General features: G+C 41.5%; 2 protein-coding genes across 6 annotated transcripts in view; one reads left to right on the top strand and one right to left on the bottom strand.

Annotated features, from left to right (window-relative positions):
- prss12 (serine protease 12) overlaps positions 1-9,655 on the top strand; it is a 29,273-nt gene extending 19,618 nt beyond the window's left edge. Inside the window, exons 12-13 of the mRNA XM_049572767.1 lie at positions 3,778-4,073; positions 8,316-9,655. Coding sequence (XP_049428724.1) covers positions 3,778-4,073; positions 8,316-8,647 — 628 coding nt within the window. The 3' untranslated portion in view covers positions 8,648-9,655. The remainder of the gene's footprint in view (positions 1-3,777; positions 4,074-8,315) is intronic.
- Positions 9,656-19,228: 9,573 nt separating this feature from the next.
- ndst3 (N-deacetylase/N-sulfotransferase (heparan glucosaminyl) 3) overlaps positions 19,229-20,429 on the bottom strand; it is a 59,001-nt gene continuing 57,800 nt past the window's right edge. For 4 of the 5 annotated variants that reach the window (XM_049572761.1, XM_049572764.1, XM_049572762.1 and 1 more), the window contains exon 15: positions 19,229-20,413. In XM_049572761.1, the coding sequence (XP_049428718.1) occupies positions 20,384-20,413 (30 nt within the window). In that variant the 3' untranslated portion in view covers positions 19,229-20,383. Of the gene's footprint in view, positions 20,419-20,429 lie in introns of all 5 variants that reach the window. The other variant, XM_049572766.1, reaches the window with a different exon arrangement.

Genomic DNA, 20,429 nt, shown 5'->3' with positions numbered 1-20,429 from the left:
TGATATGCAGCTGGTCGCCATTATTGTTTACAGCCCCCAGTGGCTTCAGGGGGAAATGCAGTGGAACAACAACAAAAGTTAAGTTGGTGGAAGTCTGAGGAGGGTGGGCAGGAAGGGTAGCGGATGGGTCCAGCAACCACCGACTGTCGCCCAGGAGGCTGGTGTTTGCTTCCTGTATGGTTGTAAAGCCAATCCCTGTTCTTTTTTGCAAAACCCAACCATGTACATATCTTGGCAAAACGTAACCACGTGTGTTTGTTGTTGAAGAAAAAAAACCCATCAGTTTGCAGTGTTGTACCAACGTAGTGTGATTATTTTGAAGGAGGCTATATGCAAAATGTACATTTCCTGTTAAAACAGAAATGTATTTTGAAAACAGACAATGCATGCAACAGGCATCCAAGAATATCGGCAACTAACGCACCCGGGCTACCTTGCATGTCATATCTCGACATGGAAAGTCCATGACCAAATGTTATTATGTGACGCATCTGCCTTTTATGTCGTTTGATTGGATTTTCAGAACATGTTGGAATTTATCTTTATTCATGGAAAGGTGGGTGTGCTTATGCATATATTTACTGCAGCTTGAGCTTCACCCAACCTACACAGCTTATCAACATCTTCAGTATATTTAAGTCTGACGGAGTAATAAGAACCTCAGAGATGTGAGCAGTGATCAGTGGTTTGGTTTGGCTGTGGTGCAGGCAGCAGGGAGACCACCAGAGTCACTTCATCTCAACACTTCTGGTCTGGGGGCCTCCACATGGCACCGCCATCTAATGCATACAGCAGAGAAGGCAGCGGGAAGAATAGCAAGAGATTTGAACAAAGAGACCAGAGCTGAGAAAGTTGAGGGTTGTGAGGGCACTAACCCTAGAGTCTGCATTTGATATTTGAACAGTACATGTTTCAGACTGTATTTTGAGGACAATATATTTCAGCTGAATTAGTGCGTATTAATCCAATGTTTGGGTTTTGGTAAGAAATCCAGAAGTCTACTGGCCCCAGCAGCTCTACCACTATAAATCCTGATGTTTCCACATTAAAGGGAGGAAGAGGTTCTTCACTAAATCCTTTCCAGTGCCATTTCTCCAGCCATTCCCAGGCCCTTTCTACTGCCAGAGTTTTACTCCAGTTTCAGGAACCAATACTTTGTGATGAGACTCCTACATCCACTTCCTTTAAATGACACACATAGGAAACATACAGCTGTGCTGGGCTGCAAATTAAGACCAGTTGGGCTGCAGCAATCAGGACTTCTCGGACTGATTAATGCAAACAGTGCAGTCAGTTCACCACCAGTGTAATCACAGATTGGAATAACAAATTTTACTCCGACTCTCTACTAACAATGATAATTCTTTAAAGCTGCACAGTAGGCAGAGATAGCCTCAAACATAACAGACAATCTGCCTCGAACAGATTGTTCTTGTGGTTGAATGCCGTAGCGTGCTTGTGCAAGAGTAAATAAATAATAGGCTTTATCCAAGCAAATTAATTAAATGTCAGTGTGTGCTTAATGACGTCGGTGCTCACTCACCTACACCCGCAGGCTATGCTTTTTGTAGTGAATGGGTTTTAATAATTGATCGTTTCTTGTGGAATTCATCTATCAGGTGCAAACTGATGACATTGCTACTACAGCAAGTTTCTGCTGACTGCTGCAGATTAGCACAAAGTCAGTGCAGCAACATCTCCAGCAGTATAGTGGTTTAATGGTTATTTATGTTTGATAGATGTTTATTGTTGCTCCAAAGTGCACACCCAAATACCACAACTTTCCTTGACAGAAACTGTGAAAGGTATTTTTAGTTGTACATAAGATATTTGTTGTCTAAGACATTGGAAACAGACAAGAAAGGTCAGACGCTACAAAACTATTTCTCCTGCCTGCCTAATCACGTATCAGTCTTCAGTGCTCCAAGCTGTTAGCTTCAGCCATGACAGCTTTGAAGAGTAATTCACTGAATGCAAGCCAGAGCATGCGGACCAAGATAGGGACTTCCGACTTGCTAGTGTCTCCTTTCACATGTGGTAACCAAAATAGGGTGATACATACACAAGCACGCACAGCAACAAACAAACCAACAAGTACACCCATGCAGTTGCACAATACACAGAAAATACAATACAAAACAAGCTGGCATACCCACTTCTGCTCGCTCTAATGTGCGCACAAACACAGTTGATTTTATAATGACATGTTAAGGTGCAACTACCACATGTAACTCACACGAGCATGTTACCTTATCCCTGTCACTACCATTTACCGATTAGTATGTTCATAGAAACTGACCCCAGGTCAGCGGTCACATGTTGTCAGTGTATTAACCCTATTTATACCTTGTAGCTGTACAGCTGGGGGCTCGCCAACAGTAACACAACTCCAGTGTATTTGTAACCGCTTTTAGCAGCAGCAACAATGTGTGAAAGGTAACTCAGGCATCACATTCAAACTTCATTCTAATCCTGAGATTTCGCCTCAAGGGTTGGTATGTACTGTACGTAGCTGACTGGTCAGCAGTGTCTCTGCTCTGCCAGGAACGCCGTGGCATTCCCAGGTCAGGAGATCTTTCCGGAAACACTCTACCAGTTGTAACTGGACACAGAGACTTGGCTCAATCAAAACGCCCCCCCCCCCCCCCCCCCTCCCCCCTTCCTTCACTCCTCTCCTCATCCTTCTCGTCCCCCTCCTCACCGTCCCTCAACTCCTCTCCTCTCTTTCTCTCTCACTTCATTTCAAAAAGGCCAAACATCTCCAACAAGTAAATGGAAAGCGAGGAAAACACTTCATTATGTCAACCTATGAGTCAGTTTGAAGCATAAACACAGAGACACAGTGACAGATCTATTGTTATCATTCTTGCCTGTGCTCATTCTCTGTCCCAAGTTTTCATCTGTGAAGCCCATAAAAGTAGTGCAAGTGTGCAACCCTGACCGTGAATGAAATGATGTACATGTTTATTAGCATACAAAGCGATTAAGTGAGCTCTGATCGCAAGCGGACACTTGAGACGCATGTGGAGACGCATTCTAATGCCAGGTGTGAGGAGTCATGATTTATAGTGACTTGATTAAAGGTTTAAAAGCACTACAACAATGCTGTGTTGAAGAAGGAGGTGCAGCAGAGAAAAAGAGAGGCCATGCAGCTGATTAATCACTTGAAAAAAAGCTTTTATGACTGTCTGATTTATATGAAATATTTATAAGCCTCCGGGGCAACACAAACACAATACATAATAGAAAATGTAGCCCAAAATTAACAAGATGAAATTAAATAAGGGTATAAAAATAGTAGATTATTGACAGAAAAGATAAAGCTAAAAAGTGTCTTCATATGCATACACGCATACGTACTTCAACAGGAGACTTAAAATGATAAAACCAAAGTGACCTGTGCCAAAATCATCCTTGAAAGTCAGGCAGGTTGGTGGAACAACCATGAGAGTCCTGCATGTGCAGTGTCTCATAGGGGCTAGGGGTAACATGTCCAAAATATTGCAGGGGGAATAGTAAAACTATAAAGACTTACACATATGGAAAAACCTTAAAATTTATTCTGCAGCTCATAGGCAACTAGTGCAGACTTTATGATTGTGTGTAACATGCTTGTACTTTTTCCAGCTCTACATGAACTACTGCTGAGGTAACCCCAACCAGAGCTCATGATTTTATTGCTCCTGGTTTATGTATCAGCAGCAGTGGGACTGCTCACACATGCACACCCTCTTTCTCTAATGGCCCATTTTGGTCCATCCCTCTATCTCTCTGCAGGTATGGAAACAGCACCAAGCTGTATAAAGTTAGAGTGGGCGACTACCACTCCCTCGTCCCTGAGGAATACGAAGAGGAGTACGGCGTCGATCAGATCGTCCTCCACCCAAGCTACCACTCCCATAGCAACGATTACGACCTGGCCTTGGTTCGTCTGTCACCCGGGGCAGTGGGCCAGATGCCGGGAGAGTGTGTGTCATTCAGCCGTCATGTTCTTCCCGCCTGTCTGCCCATGAGGAAAGAGAGAGTGCTCAAACAAGCCAGCAACTGTCACATTACCGGCTGGGGTGATACGGGTGAGGGTGTGTGTGTGTTTGTGTGTGGAGGGGAGGTGGGTATGGTGGCCCTGAGGTGCAAAAATATAATATCAGTTCATTTCATTCTTGTATTTAACACGTCAGCAGCACTGTATATGGAGAGGTGTTGGACCTTTACAGCTTTAACTTCTTTGAAGGGACAGTCCACAAAAAGAGGTGACTCTAAAAGCCAGATTCTGCGTAATTTGAGTCGGTGCTTATTTCCACCTTTTGTAATCTCAATAATGTTGCATTTAACATTTTTACAAGCATGTGCCATGACCAGGGATATATTTCAGTAGCCCTTTTTAAATAGGAATTGTGCAAATTGGCAGTAAAGCCCAATCAGTCTTCTTTCAGCATTGGCAGTATAAAAAAAAATCGGGGAGTGCAGCAAAACGCCGCCTACCTACTTCATACAGAATGTGCCTTTTTCGGGGCAATGGGGGGGCGTGAGCAAGTAACAAAATGTGTAGCGTGTTCGATTCTCTCATAAGTTGGCCCGTTCCTCCCCGTCCCCGTCATCTGACGGTTAATGGCCTCTTCGTTTGCGAGGGCAAGGAGGGTATGCAATGCCTTGTCTCCCCAGTTGCTCATCTTTACAGTGTCTGTCAGGTTTGTGTTTCCCTCTTGCTACTAGCTGCTCGCTAATTCCTGCTATCAGCTGTTTCCTGTTTATCCACCGCCAGTGGGTCGCACATGCGGCGTCATCAACAGCTCCTCCCACAAGTCATCAACAGCCCCTCCCGGGGCAAAAGGGTGCCTCGAACTTTTTAAACTAAAAGGGTTCCACCAATATGTCTACCCTGCGAGGTGGAAAATTGGGCACCTCAGATCACCTCGCCAATCCGGCTCTGTGTGTCTAAACGCTCGCACCTTGCCAGCAAAACGGCCCAACATTCGCCGAAAATCTGGCAGTGTAAAAGGGGCTAGTGTTTGTTCATTTCACTTACTTGAGGCAGTCACACCTGCCAAATCAAGTGACTTTTAATTCTGTCTTTGAAGGTGTACTATGCAGGAATTGTTGGTTACTTGCACCTCCTTTCTGCTTGTACATACACTGCAAGCTACTACTGTAGGAATGTTAAATTGACAAGCTAACTGAGCTAACTGCTAGCATGGGCCATCTCTATGTCGCTCTTTATCCCCATCCTCTCCCTCAGTCTTCACCAGTGAAAGTGAAAGTGATAGCAAGTGGCAACCTCCAGGGCTGAAAAATGAAGCCAATGTCGAAGTGCCAAAAACTGCAGTTCCTTAAATGGCCACTAGAGGCTGGATCCTAAAGCAAGTCAATCCCCATAGACCCCTATATTAAAATGCCTGACTTTGCAGCACAAAATAAACGTTAACAGCCTGGTACAAAAAACTATTTTCATCATCATAGCTAGTTTTAACAATCATGACAACTGTATGGGGGTGAATTTTTATATAACTCATCAATTTACATTTTTATCAAGGTTTAAAGTTGTGCATATTTTAGGGAGGGGCCTCTTGAGTGACAGGCTGTCTCTGAGGCATCGTTATAGTCTATGATTCAGATCCACCCCTCCACAGCTCCACCCTCTTGTTCAAATATGGTCATATCTGGCTCCAAAAAATTGGAAATGCCGAACTCAAGGCTTCAAAACAGCAGTCCACAAACCAACAGATGAAATCACAATAATGACTTCCATTATTTTGGACATTCTATGAGTGAATCCCAGATTCAGTCGCGTGTAGGAATAAGGATTGCCTGCTTCGCGATTTTGCCTCTTTATATCTTTTTTTTTGGTGCTGTGTCTGTGATTTTTTTTAGCTTCCTCGTGTGTTCTAGGAAAATCCTGCATAGTATATCTTTGAATGAATGCAGACTGAATAAGATGCTCTTGTAATACACAACATTTAATTTGAAATATTTACCAGGTCAATTGGATTCTACAAGATATGTTACAGTTTTTAAAAGCACTGGAAATCAACCAATAAACAACTCAGTGATGTTAAACGTTGATGAAGGACAAAAGAAAATGATATCACAGAGGGACTAGCTACTCAGGGTCCAATCGTCTGCAGTAACCGCAGTATTCCTACCATATGTTAGTCATTTTAAAGGTCAACTGCAAATGCATATAAAGTAGAAGTGTATCCTCCACCAGTAATTGCTCTTCAATTGACTTCATGCTCTGTATCTGTCCATACACTTGACTATATACACCGACACACATCTGTTAGTGATCTTTAAATTACATGCTGATGTCATTAATCATAGCAACTTAGTCACTAAGGACTACAGAGGGTCTCAGTGCACACATATGCAAAAACATGCACTCCCCGTCGAGGGGTTTGTATGTCTTTCAAGTTCATTTGTGAGTGCGAGTGGCGGAGAGGGTGTTTTTATTAGTTTACTTCAGTGTGATGACAACACGGGCTATTTTAGAGTGCGTGACGCTAGCAATGGCTGTTTAACTTAAGGCGAGATGTCTGCTTTGTACAGCTGTTTGCATTTGGCTCTCTGCCACTCTGATATCACACACAGACACACACAGGCTTGGGTTCAGTTTTTGTCAGTGGTTTCCTTCAGTTTGGTCATGAGTGACAAGGTTCACGTGTGGAAAGCCATGGAGGGATCATGTCCTTGTTGTTACTGGTTGTTTGAGGTGTCAGGAGGGAGGGTTGAGTAGAAGGGGGAGGATACTGGGGGATAGATTGAACCTCTGCACACATTTTGGCTACAGGGCTATAGGGTGGAGTTACTTACTGGTAGCTGAACAAGGCGTGTGTATTAGAGGGAGCGAATTTCTCCAACAGGCCAACAGTGACAGAGTATGCATACAAGGGAATCGATATTTTAAAGAGATATAGAGAAAGATACATAAAAAATAAAGTCATAGTGTAGTATATATTGAAAAAAAATTGTAAAAAGCCATAATATAGTATGTGGGGTGGCAGTAGCTCAGTCCATAGGGACCTGGGTTGGGAACCAGAGGGTCCCTGTTCAAGTCCTCCTGGGCACTGCCGGGGTGCCCTTGAGCAAGGCACCGAACCCCCCCAACCGCCCAGAGTGCCTGTAATGGGCAGCCCCACTCTGACATCTCTCCACTTAGTGCATGTATAGGTCCTGTTTGTGCATGTGTGTGTGTTTGGACCTGTGTGTAATTGTATATAAAATTAAAAAATTAAATTAAATTAATTTAAAAAAATGTCATAAAAAATGTAAAAAAAAAAAAAAAAAAAAAGTCACAGCATAATATGTCATGAAAAATGTAAAAAAAAAAAAAAAAATAAAAAAACAAAGTAATAGTATAGTATGTCATAAAAAATTAAAAAGTCATAGAATAGTATGTCATAAATTTAAAAAAAAATCACAGTTATAATATGTCATAAAAATGTTTTTAAAAAAAGTCATAGTATAGTTTGTCATAAAATAATAATTATAATTTATTAATAATAATAATAATAATGATAATAATAATAAACAGCTTCTCTTAGACTCTGCCTCTTATGTCATTAAATTCAGAGGGCTTTTGATAACATTGTGAGAGGTTGAATAAAGTGGAGTCTGTTGCCCGCTGGCATGGACAGGCAAACTTTAAAAGAGGCAGGTTGCTGCGATATTGCTAAGGAACCATAAGCAACATCATATCATTGCCTACTTATCAGAAATCTAGAGTTCAGACTCCTCTTTCAGGTGATGCTGCCTTCTAAAACTTCACTTTTGTTATCTCAGGGTGTTGCTGTTGTGCCCTACAAGCAGGTGCTTCTGTGCTATGACAGCATCTCTCTCACTTTTGAGTGCACCTTCCACATGTCTACATTGAAAACCATGGAATTACGGGCACAAAAAACCTAGCATGCTTATGTGCCTTACGAGTCAACATGCTCACAATGACAATGCTCAGTTTAGAGTGTCAGCATGCAAACACTTGCTAATTAGCACTAAAGACAAAGCACAGCTGAGGCTGATGGGAATGTCATTAGTTTTGCAGTTTAGTCATAAACCAAAGTGTTTGGATATATTTTGATCAGATGGTGGGACTAGTTGAAAGGTAAGGGGCTCAAAGTGTGTAGAATTCATCCTCTCGGGGCCATGAATGTCTGTAACAATATCATGGCAATCTCTCGAATAGCTCAATCCAGACTTTTCACACAGAACCAAACCTGTCAACCTGCTGGTGGTGCTAGAGGATCAAACTGATGGACAGACACTGGCTAAAACACAGATATGATGCTCTTATTCTAAACTCTCATGCGTTTCCTCTTTTTCAGGTCGCTCATACTCAAAGACCCTTCAGCAGGCACCTCTCTCCTTACTCCCCCGTCGTCACTGCCAGCACCACTTCCACAGCGCCTTTACGAGCCGCATGCTCTGCGCAGGCAGCATCCAGTCGGAGAGGCGTGTGGACAGTTGCCGTGGTGACAGCGGAGGTCCATTGGTGTGCGAGCGTCCAGGAGGGGGTTGGGTGGTTTACGGGGTCACATCTTGGGGTCATGCCTGCAGGACACAGCAGTCCCCTGGCGTCTACACCAAAGTCTCTGCCTTCAGCTCCTGGATACGCAAGGTGATCGGACGCGACGACAGACAGGAGAAAAGGCGATGAAATGGTGAAAGACAATCTGAAACAGCTGACCTCTCGATCAGAGAGAATGACACTCAAGACTTACTGGATTGGTCAAGTGACGGCTGACGCAACGCTATATATCAGTCATGAATAACTGATGTTATGACCTGATTATCAGTAATGTCAGTGACAACCTGACCTTCAAATGGAGAGCACAAGGCAACGCTGGTCTTTTTCCACCTATAAACTTTTTTATATTTTTTGAGGAGTCTTTTCTCTCATCTAAGTCATTAGCACTTATTTTAAAGATTTAATATGCTCTTGACATGCAAGATTTTGTATGGTGTTCACGCAAGAACATGCAACTCTGTAACTTCAATGTCTTTTGTTCCTTGTGACATTGCGTATTACTTGTACACTTAATTGTATTCTTATTTTCTGAAATAATGTTTTCTGTGCTTGCTTTTTAAAGTGTAATTTATGATATTAAATACGTGATTAAACATGTTGAAAAGGGACCATAGTGAAAGAATAAACATAGTATACATGCATGCATTTGCAGACTTGCACTAAGATGCCCCCTTTAGATACTTAATGCATGCAGTGCTTTCTCTCGTCATATTGACATTTGCCAAATTGAAATATGTCTCTCAACCTCACTTTATGATTGTTAATGTGATGTTTCTCCACTGTGCTCTTTGTTCTCTGTGTGAAAAGCAGATCAGGTCTTAGTTATTACTCAGGCATTTATTCTTTACATCCAGTCAGTATTCGTCCTCAGTGCTGCTCGATGCTTGCGGAGAAAGGAAGGGATTAAAGTTTTTCAGAATGAAAGCACATAACAGCATTTCTAAGTATTGCTCTGTCATATCGACACTATTAATTCATGTCCTTTTGTTCTGGTGGGATGGTCAAGTGTTGTCGAGGTCCTGACAACACTGAATGGAGACAATCTGGTACACTTGAAAAACTACACTGCCTTCTTATTTGGTGTTTACTGACTTTGTTATGTTTTCATGTACTGTAACATTTCTTTATAAAAGTAGATTTTGTAAAAAAGAAAACAAAGTGAGTTTGTTGTTTGTGTTTAGTTAAGTGATAATGGCCGTATTCTGATTCCGTGTCATCGTGTATACTTTCTAAGTGGTTGTTGCAGTTTATGTTACATGTACATGTCATGCCCACACATCTGACAGCCGCTGGAACAAGAGAGCTCTTTCAGGTTTGTTTCTGACTGCAAACTGTCAAAGTGAGCACCACCATGTCAGACAATGTGTACGCACACACACCCACACACACTGTCGCTGCTTTGTCACACAGTGTCGACAGGAACGGCAGCCATTTTCTGAGTTGTCCTCATTTACAAGGCAAACACGTCATGTTGACTTAACACCCGTACAAGAACTGGGACCAGCTGCTACAGTGGGAGATTGCATGAAATCTTGGCAACATAAATAAAAATCTCATCTTTTAAACATTTGCTTTTTTCCCTCATGTACTTCAGAAGTACACCAAGTGCAATTTCTTAACCTTGTATTGTTATAATTTTGCTTCTTGTATCAAAGCTTAATTTGTCATGCATTTACTGAATGTTTTTTATCCTTAAAAGCAAAACACCTTCTTGTCACAGTGTTTGTATTGGCACAACAGGTTTTATTATCCAACAAAATAGCACCACCTTGTGGTCAACCCATTACACTAACCTGTATGCCACAATTTTGTTTGGATGGCAATTTCAATTGCACAGCTTTCTGCAAAAGTGAAAATTCTCTATATATTTGTCTTTGCATGATTTATGTTTACTTATAGACCTAACTGAGACAAATACTAATTTATTATATGTTGTCAAAAAGCATTTGAGAACCAAAATACATACAAGACCATAAGCCAAGACAGTGCCTTAAATCAGTGGTTCCCAAATGGTCCAGCCATGGGGTCCAGATTGTTCCTTAGACATTAGTTCAAGTATAACAGGGTCAGTTATTCAGCAGTAACATGTAACAAAGTGAAATGTACATTTGTAATATTAAGTATTATAATTACACAAAATTTGTTTCAGTTGTTATTACCTGGGCGGCATGGTAGTGTGGTGGTTAACACTGTTGCCTCACAGCAAGAGGTTCGATCCCAGGTGTGGGATCCCTTCTGTGCGGAGTTTACGTGTTCTCCCCGTCAGTGTGGGTTTTCTCTGGGTACTCCAGCTTCCTCCCACAGTCCAAAGACATGCAGGTTAATTGGTGACTCTAAATTGTCCGTAGGTGTGAGTGTGAATGGTTTTCTGTCTCTACATGTCAGCCCTGCAATAGTCTGGCGACCTGACCAAGGTGTACCCTGCCTCTCACCCACTGTCAGCTGGGATAGGCTCCAGCCCCCCACGACCCTCAAGAGGATAAGCAGTTAGAAAATGGATGGATGGATGGATGGATGTTATCTGACACTACCTGACATGCTTAGGCCTCCGAAGTCAATATATGGAACTCAGTTTCTGTACCCCTACATTCACCTCTGGGGGTACCCCACCTATAAAGGTGTGCCTCCCACTTTGCCTCTCCCCTTTTGCTGTTGTGCTCCATGGGAGAGGTAAGCAACATTCCTTTCATAGTAATTTCCGTGTTTTAGCGTGGAAAGTTCATTTTCTTGTGTCATTTAATTTGTGTTGGGGTTGGAGTTTGTATAGTTGTGTTTGACGGAGGATTTTGTTTTTGCCACTTGCTGTCAGGAATAAACGAAGATTGCCTCCAAAAATACCCACGGTCTGGGCCTCTTCATATCAACACAACACAGACATCATTATAGTCCACCGGTTACACAAGGTCCACAAAGTTTAATATATTCAGCTTCATACTTGCGTTTGGCCATGTTGTTGAGGTATTTTGCTGTCTCTAAGTAGCTGTCTACAACTCACTCACTTTAGAGGAGGAAAAGGCACTTCTAAATAAAAGCTTGTGCCAGAAAGTCACTGTTCTTCAAAAATAAAGTTATTCATTCAGAATGGACCTCGACTCACCACTTGGGAACCACTGCCTTAAATGATGATCATCGGCATAAAAACAATGAAGCAGTCTGCCTCTAAAAGTGGTGACTAATGGGAATTCTGCCTTGGCTCTGCTTTTAGATAAGCTTTTTCTTGATTTTAATACACTGACTTAATGAGCTATTTATGAGGCACGTTGCTTAAAATTAAATGCAAATGCCATCATGCATTACTGCCTTTGTATGTCTGAACCTTTCCTTTCTCATCCTCATAGACTTTTGATGAAGCAAAGTCAGGTTACACAACAGTTTTTTAATCAAAATTGAATTATGTGTCACCAGACGCGATGGTTGCACACTGGTAGTTATGCAAAGGTATTTTACACACACGCGAACACAGTGACAGATAGTTCATTTAACTAATAAGCCCAGAAGGCACAGCATGCTGCAGGGGGAATGTCTGTGGGAGTAAACGTGCATCTCCATTATAATTCATCTTGTTTTACATCTGCTGAATTGATTGCCTGAACTGGAACAACAGCTCTCAGCTAGAGCACAGTTGTCCTGATTGTCTGAGAGCACCCTCCTGTGGTCATTAACACAAATTACAAAACTTTGGAGCTCATTTAATCATGGTTAATTTTATGAAAAATCAAGCATAAAAAGTCTGTAAAGACACTGTAATGCTCTATGAGTACGATGGCATTTTAAAACATAATTAAACAGAAAAATTGGTGCTAATTTTTTAAGTGTTTGTGTGTCCTTTTTTTCTTTGGGCTGACATAAATAATACAAAAATAAACATATAAATGAAAAAAAATCACACTCATGAATAAACAATTGCCACACAAATTATAGATGTTAATTAAGTAAATGTGGATTTACAGTGCTCATAATGTCAATTATAAAACGGTTGTGGCAGTGTCTTTTTAATCTGGATTTTGAAATTTCTTTTCTTCTTTCATTTGCTTTTAGTTTTCATAATGTTCTTGTGTTGGCTGTGTTGTTAGATGCTGAATATCTTGCACAATCTTTTATAATGTCTACTGATTTTATTTTTTCAACCCCCTTATGCTTCAGTTCTATTCAAATTATTCAACATACAAAAATCTGAATCAAACTATCGTGCATTAACAATCAAATATAATGACGAATAGTGGAACCAGACAGCACTGCCCTTTTTTGTTTTCTTCTCCTTGCTGCTCCCTCTGAACCTCTAGCTATAGCTCTCTGCACTAATGAGCTTATATTAGATGTCACCAGAGGTGGTGCAGAACAGAAGGTCTCATTATACACGGATAATTTATTTCCACTCATATCTGTTTCCATCCCTTAAAGTCTGGCAACACTTGGGAAAACCAGTTGGGAAAGATCTGAGGATAATGATTAAACCTGAATAGGCGTGATCTGGTGCACATCAGATTGGCTGTTAGGTAACTCCCTCCTCGACCAGCTGCTTTTGAAGGTGGCTGTAAATATGTTTATAGGTTTGGGATTTGTGCTACTTTTAGACCAATTATATTTAGATCTGCAGCAATTCCTTTACCTTTCTTTTTAAATGTTAATATTTGAAACTATGATCTAAAAATACTCACGTATTGAAAAAGATAATACAACAACCTAAATCTTAGGGTGGCATATTACTGGGCTGCAACTTCTGCTTTGCAGTAGCTGTAAATAAATTCCCTTTTTCATATTCCCATCATAAGCCTTTGGTTTTATCAGCAATGATGTAGCTAAAGGGATACCTTACCTACAAAATGACAAATGCTCAACCAGTGTAACAATTTTTGAAGAAACCTTTTTTCTCGCATGACTCGGTAAATGAAGAATCTGAAAATGGCCCCTAGTCACAGATATGCAAAAAGCCCCAACACCTCTCCTCCATTTGTAGGTATCAGTCTTTCCTTTTTGTGGTTTTGTATTTTTCTCTGTGGACAATTTGTGTCTCCTCATGTTTGTTTTGCCAACACATTCTCACTCCAACATATTGACATTAGGTCATGGACCTTCCACATCTAGATACAACGCGAAAGGTACTGTGGGTGCATTGGTTGTTGACATTCTAGGACACTGTGTCAAGTTCTGCCTGTCACATGCATTGTCTTCTTTCAACATGCACTTCCATTTTCACAGGAAATTTAACTTTTACATACAGTCTCTTTCAAAATAAATGCACTATGTTGGTACAGCAACGCAAATTGACATTTGTGTTCCCTCAACAACTAACACACGTGATTAGGGTTAGGAAAAAACAACAGGGCTTGGCTTTAGATTCTTATGGGACATAAACACAGTTCTACCTTGTGAAAGCCGGTGTTTCTTGGACCCATCCACCACCCCTCCCACACCCACAACTTGGACTTTTACCGCCTTAACTTTGGTTCTTGTCACTCATGGGTTCCCCCCGACGCCGCCTAGTGGCGTTAAACTATAATGGCAACAGGCTGCATATCATGCTGACATTAAAGGACAGCTTTTCGTCAGTGTCTGATGCTGCAAGTCACTGCCCCAGTGCCGGATTTCAACGACTTTGGAGTGAGACCGGGTTGGTTTTGCGTATCTTTGAGGTAATTTTTGGTTGTTTTGTGTCACTTCTTAGTCATTTTGTGTGGCTGTTTTACTCGTTTTTGTAGTTTGTTTTGTTGTTCCTTTGCATCTTTTTTTGGTCTTTTTTACTCTCCTCTCGGTTGGTACATTTCAGTTTGGTGACATTTGGCAAGAAAAGGCCAGGGTCCTTCCCTGACGTCTTGGGCCCCTGGGCCTCCGCCCAGAAGGCCCTGTCAGTCATCCATTCATGCTCACACAACTCGTGCACTATAATCAAAGTCTCATATATCAAGTTGTATGCTCAGTACTTCCCAAACACATGCATTTTTGCTAAAACATTACAATGTAAAACATGCCGGTGCGAACACTCTCATGCAATTCTTGACTATGACTGTTTTTTGATTCTTCATTCACCAAGGTATTTCAGAAAAACAGTTTTCCTCACATATTTAAAGGGCCAGTGTGTAAAATGGGTTGAAAACGGTGACATCAGTGGTCAAATTCTAGATTGCAGGGCTCACTCGCTCACTCCTCCCGTCAGGTAAATGACGGTGGCCTCGTAGGGACAAAAAGCCTTGCGCACAAGTTTTTCAGGAGTAGGTCTATCTAGCAACGAGGTGAATGTTTATATAAAAATCTAAGCCATGTTATGATATTGTAATGAATCCCTCACGAGCAGGAGACCAGAGGAGCGTTCGGGAAAAAGGCCAGTTTATTTGAGCACTCCAGAAACTCTGGTAACACTCCAGGGGGTAAAAGACTCCGTCCCAAACTCTGACTCTTCTGGCATAACAGACACACTTCATAACTTTACACACATACTCGTTTACCATACCGAGTGGGGACCCCCCTCCCCTCTCTGCTCCACCAATCTCCAGCCCGCACACTGACTGACAGCGTAGCCAGTAAACAGAGCTCAGCTGTTTATTTAGCCTAGCAATATCTCCGGACTATAGTAGCTGCAATGGACGACTTTGAACGCGATTTTGAAGAGTTTCTTGTAGCGGACACAGACCCAGAGCCATACCTGTTTGAGCCGGAGCATACAGATGAGAAACTCCATGTGTTTGATGCTGAGCGGGCGAGAAGAGAGGCTGAATCCTTCGCTCCCATTTTGCTGCACAGAATGGGATTCAGTGCTGCCATCGCTGGGGAGATATATCATCAGGAGGAAAAGCGCCGCAGAGAGTGCATCACAAGGAGTGAAGTTGCGTCTTCTTTTCCTCGCAGATGACGGTTCGGGTTCATTCTCTCCTGTTGCGTGGTAAGTGTGGTCCATTCGCACACTTTCTAACTAAAAAAAACTTTTCATTACTCTCCATCGACGAACTACTATCACTCTCTGATGTTTCCTCCTCCTTCTTCCTACTTTCCGCTGTCTTCGTTGGTTTATTTATACACTCGAAACGCGTTCTCTGGCTGGCTGGATTGTCCCTTGGGCTGCCTTACATACATGGCGGCGCAAGATGGCGACCTCTCTAAAGCAAGGCCCTTGCTATATATATATATATATATATATATATATATATATATATATATATAAAAGCATAATTATAAGGCTACGAAAACCAAACAAATTTTATTTTATAGCGATTATACACTTGTATAAACATATTAATGGATAGAATATTCAGATTCAGATTCAGATTGACAATAAACCATGCCAAATATTACACACTGGCCCTTTAACCTAACACAGGGTGAGTAATTGATATGCATATTCTCTGATGTTCTGATGTTGTCAACTGGTCACACTGATGCACACTTTTTTCTCCTTTCTTTATGAACCCACCTGTCTAGTCTTTGTGGTAACAAACAAATAATAATAAAAGAAACATTACAACCATGATATCTTGTTCAAAAAGGTACTTTTTCTAGTATACAATATGCACAACAGAGACTTATTAGGTAAAAACACCATCTGCTTCCTGCTGCTACCCGCCCCTGTAAACTCTGCAGTAAAGATTGAACTGTTAATGAGCCGTAACTGGAACACCTGAAATTGTTTCAGCCCTTTCACACAGTCAGTTCTGGCTCCTTGCAAACACAGTGGGCTACTCCAGGGATGGAGCTACTGTAGATAAACATCATGATGTATGGAAAGCCATACTTTTATCCATATCTGCCATAAAGGGGTTCTGTGAGTGTTAACATCTGTTGAAGAGTTGCTTGAAAAGTGTCTTGGCTTTTTCAAACATAGGCTGTATGTTCTCTCTCTGACATTTTCCGTGTACGTGTGTGTTGTCCTTCACTCCTGCTTCACCGGTAACAGATGTTTTAATTGAGTTCTCCCACAGTATAGCCTTTCATTCTGATCTTCCAGACCTGTTTGGACAGTAGAGTGTTTAGACTCAAAAGACATTAATCTGAAGGCGGCTGCCTTTTGTGACTTCATGGCTAAACCTTGTTTCCTGTTGCTTCGGTAATGTCAAAGCCCTTCATCACATTCAAGGTTTACTGCAGAATCTTTTATGACCACAGATAAAAGAAAAATAGCTCAACAACAGATCGACAAATACAATCTCACCTGGCAACTTGCGCTGTCGTATATCAAAACACTCACCCCCGCCTTCGAACACTGACTGATGTGTTATTACCATGTTGTGCCTTGAAGGACAGGTCCACACTGTCTCAAGTCTGTTCTCCTATGTTGATTCAAACTCGCCATTAAAAAAATCATTTTCTAATGCACTTCCTGTGACAAAATCTGTAGTTCTTGTTTTGAGCAAAGACGTCAAGTGGACATCTTCAAGATACAGTTTTGTAACCCTCATCCTTCCTACTGGTTTACCCACAGACCCCAAATGTATACTTTTCATCATATCTCACAGGTGCTTTATTCTATTGTTCCAGTTCTTCATTACTTTGTCAGTCACTTTGCTCCTTAAAGCTTTGTATCATTGTTTCCTGTTTTTGTTTTAATTAGTGCTTTTTAGAGGTACTTTCAGACCTAGAGTCGTCTTGCTTTGGTCTGAATCAGGGACTAACTTTGTTACAAAGTTGCATACTTGCCCAGAGTTGCTTCGTGTTCTCACGGCAGCATTTACAAGCGGACCAGATCAAATGCCTTGTGTGAGAAAGCTGCTCTTGATTGGTCAGAATTTCAATGCGGGAAAAATCCAGGAAGTAAACAAAACATTGAAGAAGAGTACACTTGCAAGATAAATGCAACACTTTCTAATGTCACAATGGAGGGACAACTACACAGGTTGGTTTTAGCGCTGCTCATCGTGGACTATATTGCTGTCATTGTTCATTTTAGTCAAACCATGCAGTTTGAAAACGAGGCGCGGCTCCAACTAGAAAACAATGTTTTGATGCATTGGATGTGCTGAATGTGCATATAGGCAGTACAGGAGGAGGTGCACATTAATAATCCTCCAGGACTGTAACATGCTCATGTTTAACCCAAACAATGTGTCATGTGACTGCAGTTGGTTCAGATCGAGGTTGGAACACGTTCTCACCACAAATGAACCGCACCAGAGTTCATTTGTAACCGGACGAAGACCACCTCTTCAAGAAGGTCTTGGTCCGTTTTTTTTGGCGCCCACCCGAGTGTGATTGCTGTGTTCACACCTGCCCAAACAGACCACACTTAGGGGGCAAACAAACTTGAATTCTATTGAACCGAACCAAACAGGGCAGGTGTGAAAGCTTCCTAAGGTACTAATTTGTTGGGTTCCCAGGGGGCCCCAGTCAAATGCACCTCATTCTTCCTGTGCAGTTTTTCTAAAATGAGTTTATGTATGCCATGGATCCTATTTAAAACTCACTCACTATCAGGGGAGGTTGGGACACTCATCAGACAGTTCAGGTCAGTCATTTTGAAGAAGACAGACATAGACAGCAGAGACAGATTTCCTCATGTGCTTGGCCGATGACCTCAAACACTGCTCTTCAATGGGGTGAGATAATGTTCAAAGTCAGAAATACTTTACATCATTCATGATAAAATGTTTTGTGTCTGTCAAATTGATCATTTCAAGAAAACTCCACCTACTGCTGTCAACGCCTTCTGCTCGGCTGGACAATCTCAAAAAAGGTGTTGCCTTTGCTCCCAAACACAAACAGGAATGTGCCAGATCTTTGCTCCTCCTGTTACATGCCTGTGAGCCCTGAGCATAGCACATGTGCTGTAACTGCCTTCAGCATGTGGTGTTCAAAGTTTCATGTAAAGACAATCCATTTTACATTATGTGCAAACTGAAAGAAATCTAAATTTGAATTACATTTATTCAGCTTTTATTTTGACAGGGGGTTGTATTGAGACCAAGGCCTCTAATAACTTTTATTTTGAAAGACAAAGAAGTTTGAATGACTGGGTTCATTTTAGTTGTGTTATAGTGGGGTTAAAATGATGGTGAAATAAATAGGACTGGTGGGAGTGTTGGCTGTTTTGCCGTTTGTCCATGTTGGCTTTTGTTTCATTTATTATTATTTTCTATCTTTAATTGTGTTGTTTTGCAGTCTGGTTTGATGTTGTGCAGTTTGCACGTATTATCCTCTAAAAACAGGAAAAGTAAAATAACCATGTTGTATAAACACTGAACATTATTGTATGGTATGTTAGTTAATGGCGATTGATGCCATACCTGACAGGTTTAAATTCCTCAAACATCAAACTGTCATTCACTTACCTTAGAGGACAAAGGGTCTGTTGTCAACCAGTCAGGCCAAAGATTATGTGACTTCACAAGTATGTGTGCAGGTGTGCACAATATGGTTCATTGGGATTGCTTTGTTATTAAAAAAACATCAAACGAAAAGTTAGCCGTGATTTATCCGGGGACAGAACCCTTATGCAACAGATGCAGAACAGTAACAGGATCCCTCATTCATACTTTCTGGACTTGTCCACATCTTAATAAAAACAGGACATTGATATTTAATACAATTTCTGTGGTTTTGGGAGTCAAATTTACCCCGTCCCCACTAACTGCAATTTTCGGGGTAGTCCCAGAGAACATGCCTCTTCTTAGATGCTATCCGAATGGACAACATGCAATTTTTTGTATTCTGATGTTCCACTCTGGATGTATTACAGCTGTTATGTTGTTGAACACAAGGAAAATAAAATAAAACATCTTATGCTGTCAGTCATATCCATTTCTTTAATTTTGGTTTCTGTGTTTGACATTTAGGGGTTTTTTTGCATTCAAATTGAAGCTCAACAACGTAGGCCACTGGTTGTAAAAAGGAAAAAGAAAAGGAGGTTGAGACTTAAATGAGACACTGACAAAACAAAAAAAAACTGCCTGCGGTTACAGTAGCTACTTAAAGTCTTGGAATTAAGTGTCATATCCATTAGGCTCATTTTGGTCAGTTTTCTTCCCCCACAATCTCACGTCCCCTCAGTCCTTGGCGCTGAAATCATCAGCGCTCGTGCTCTGCTAAATGGACACGGCGTTCTTCCGCACGGCTTGTCACGGGAAAATAATGAGCGGGCGATGCATCTTGCTTCAGTGACTCATTTCCAGTCCATACTTTTCCAGTGAAAGCCTCAAGTGACATCTCTAATGGTGAACAAGGCTACCAGATCTACCAGGAACTAGCTTCACTTTAAAAAAAATTAACTCACAAAACAATGAGAACCTATCATGGAAAGTAACAGCCTGTCACTCACCCTGAGCCTATGCACTTATCCTCCCTGCTTATATTCACTCTCAATGTGACAAAACAACCTAAAGAATAGTAAAATAAAACCACAAAGGGTGTGTTGTTTTTTTGTCTTGGAGAAATATGAACAGAACTTAGTGCAAAGTCATCTCTATGGGAACCACGCACAGCTGACCAGCGCTGCTCTGGCATCATAAATTAAAGGTGAAAATAAAACAAAGAGTAATAACCATCAAAGTCACTGCGGGTCTGCACAAGAGTTCACCACAGTTCAGAACAGGGTGTGGGCATCAAAGACTTGCAAAATGCTCCTTGTCCCCCATAATTCTCTTCACACTTATGGTGTGGCTCTTCCTTTTAGTCCCACTTTCTTCAGAGCTGACGGTCACCTGAAACTCTCATCCATCCATCCATCCATCCATCCATCCATCCAAACGGAGTTCAGTTTCAGCCCTCCAGAGTTTCTTTGTGCTTTCATGACCTCTGCTCCCATCAGCAGTGTCACCATAGCTCCCAGGTGAAACAAGGCATCCCGTCCTTGCCTTCACCTCAGGGTTCACTAAAAGGCCACAGACAGTGCATCTGAAGGTCAGGTGCTCCTGGTCACTTCCTGGTCTTCGACCCCTTTGACCTTTAACCCTGGTTCATGGATGCAAAGGTTATCTAACCTTCAGAAAGG

This window comes from Epinephelus fuscoguttatus, linkage group LG3, assembly GCF_011397635.1.
Source record: "Epinephelus fuscoguttatus linkage group LG3, E.fuscoguttatus.final_Chr_v1".
Lineage (NCBI taxonomy): Eukaryota > Metazoa > Chordata > Actinopteri > Perciformes > Serranidae > Epinephelus > Epinephelus fuscoguttatus.
The sequence above is the reverse complement of the archived record's forward strand: the minus strand, read 5'-3'. Positions and strand labels throughout refer to the sequence as shown.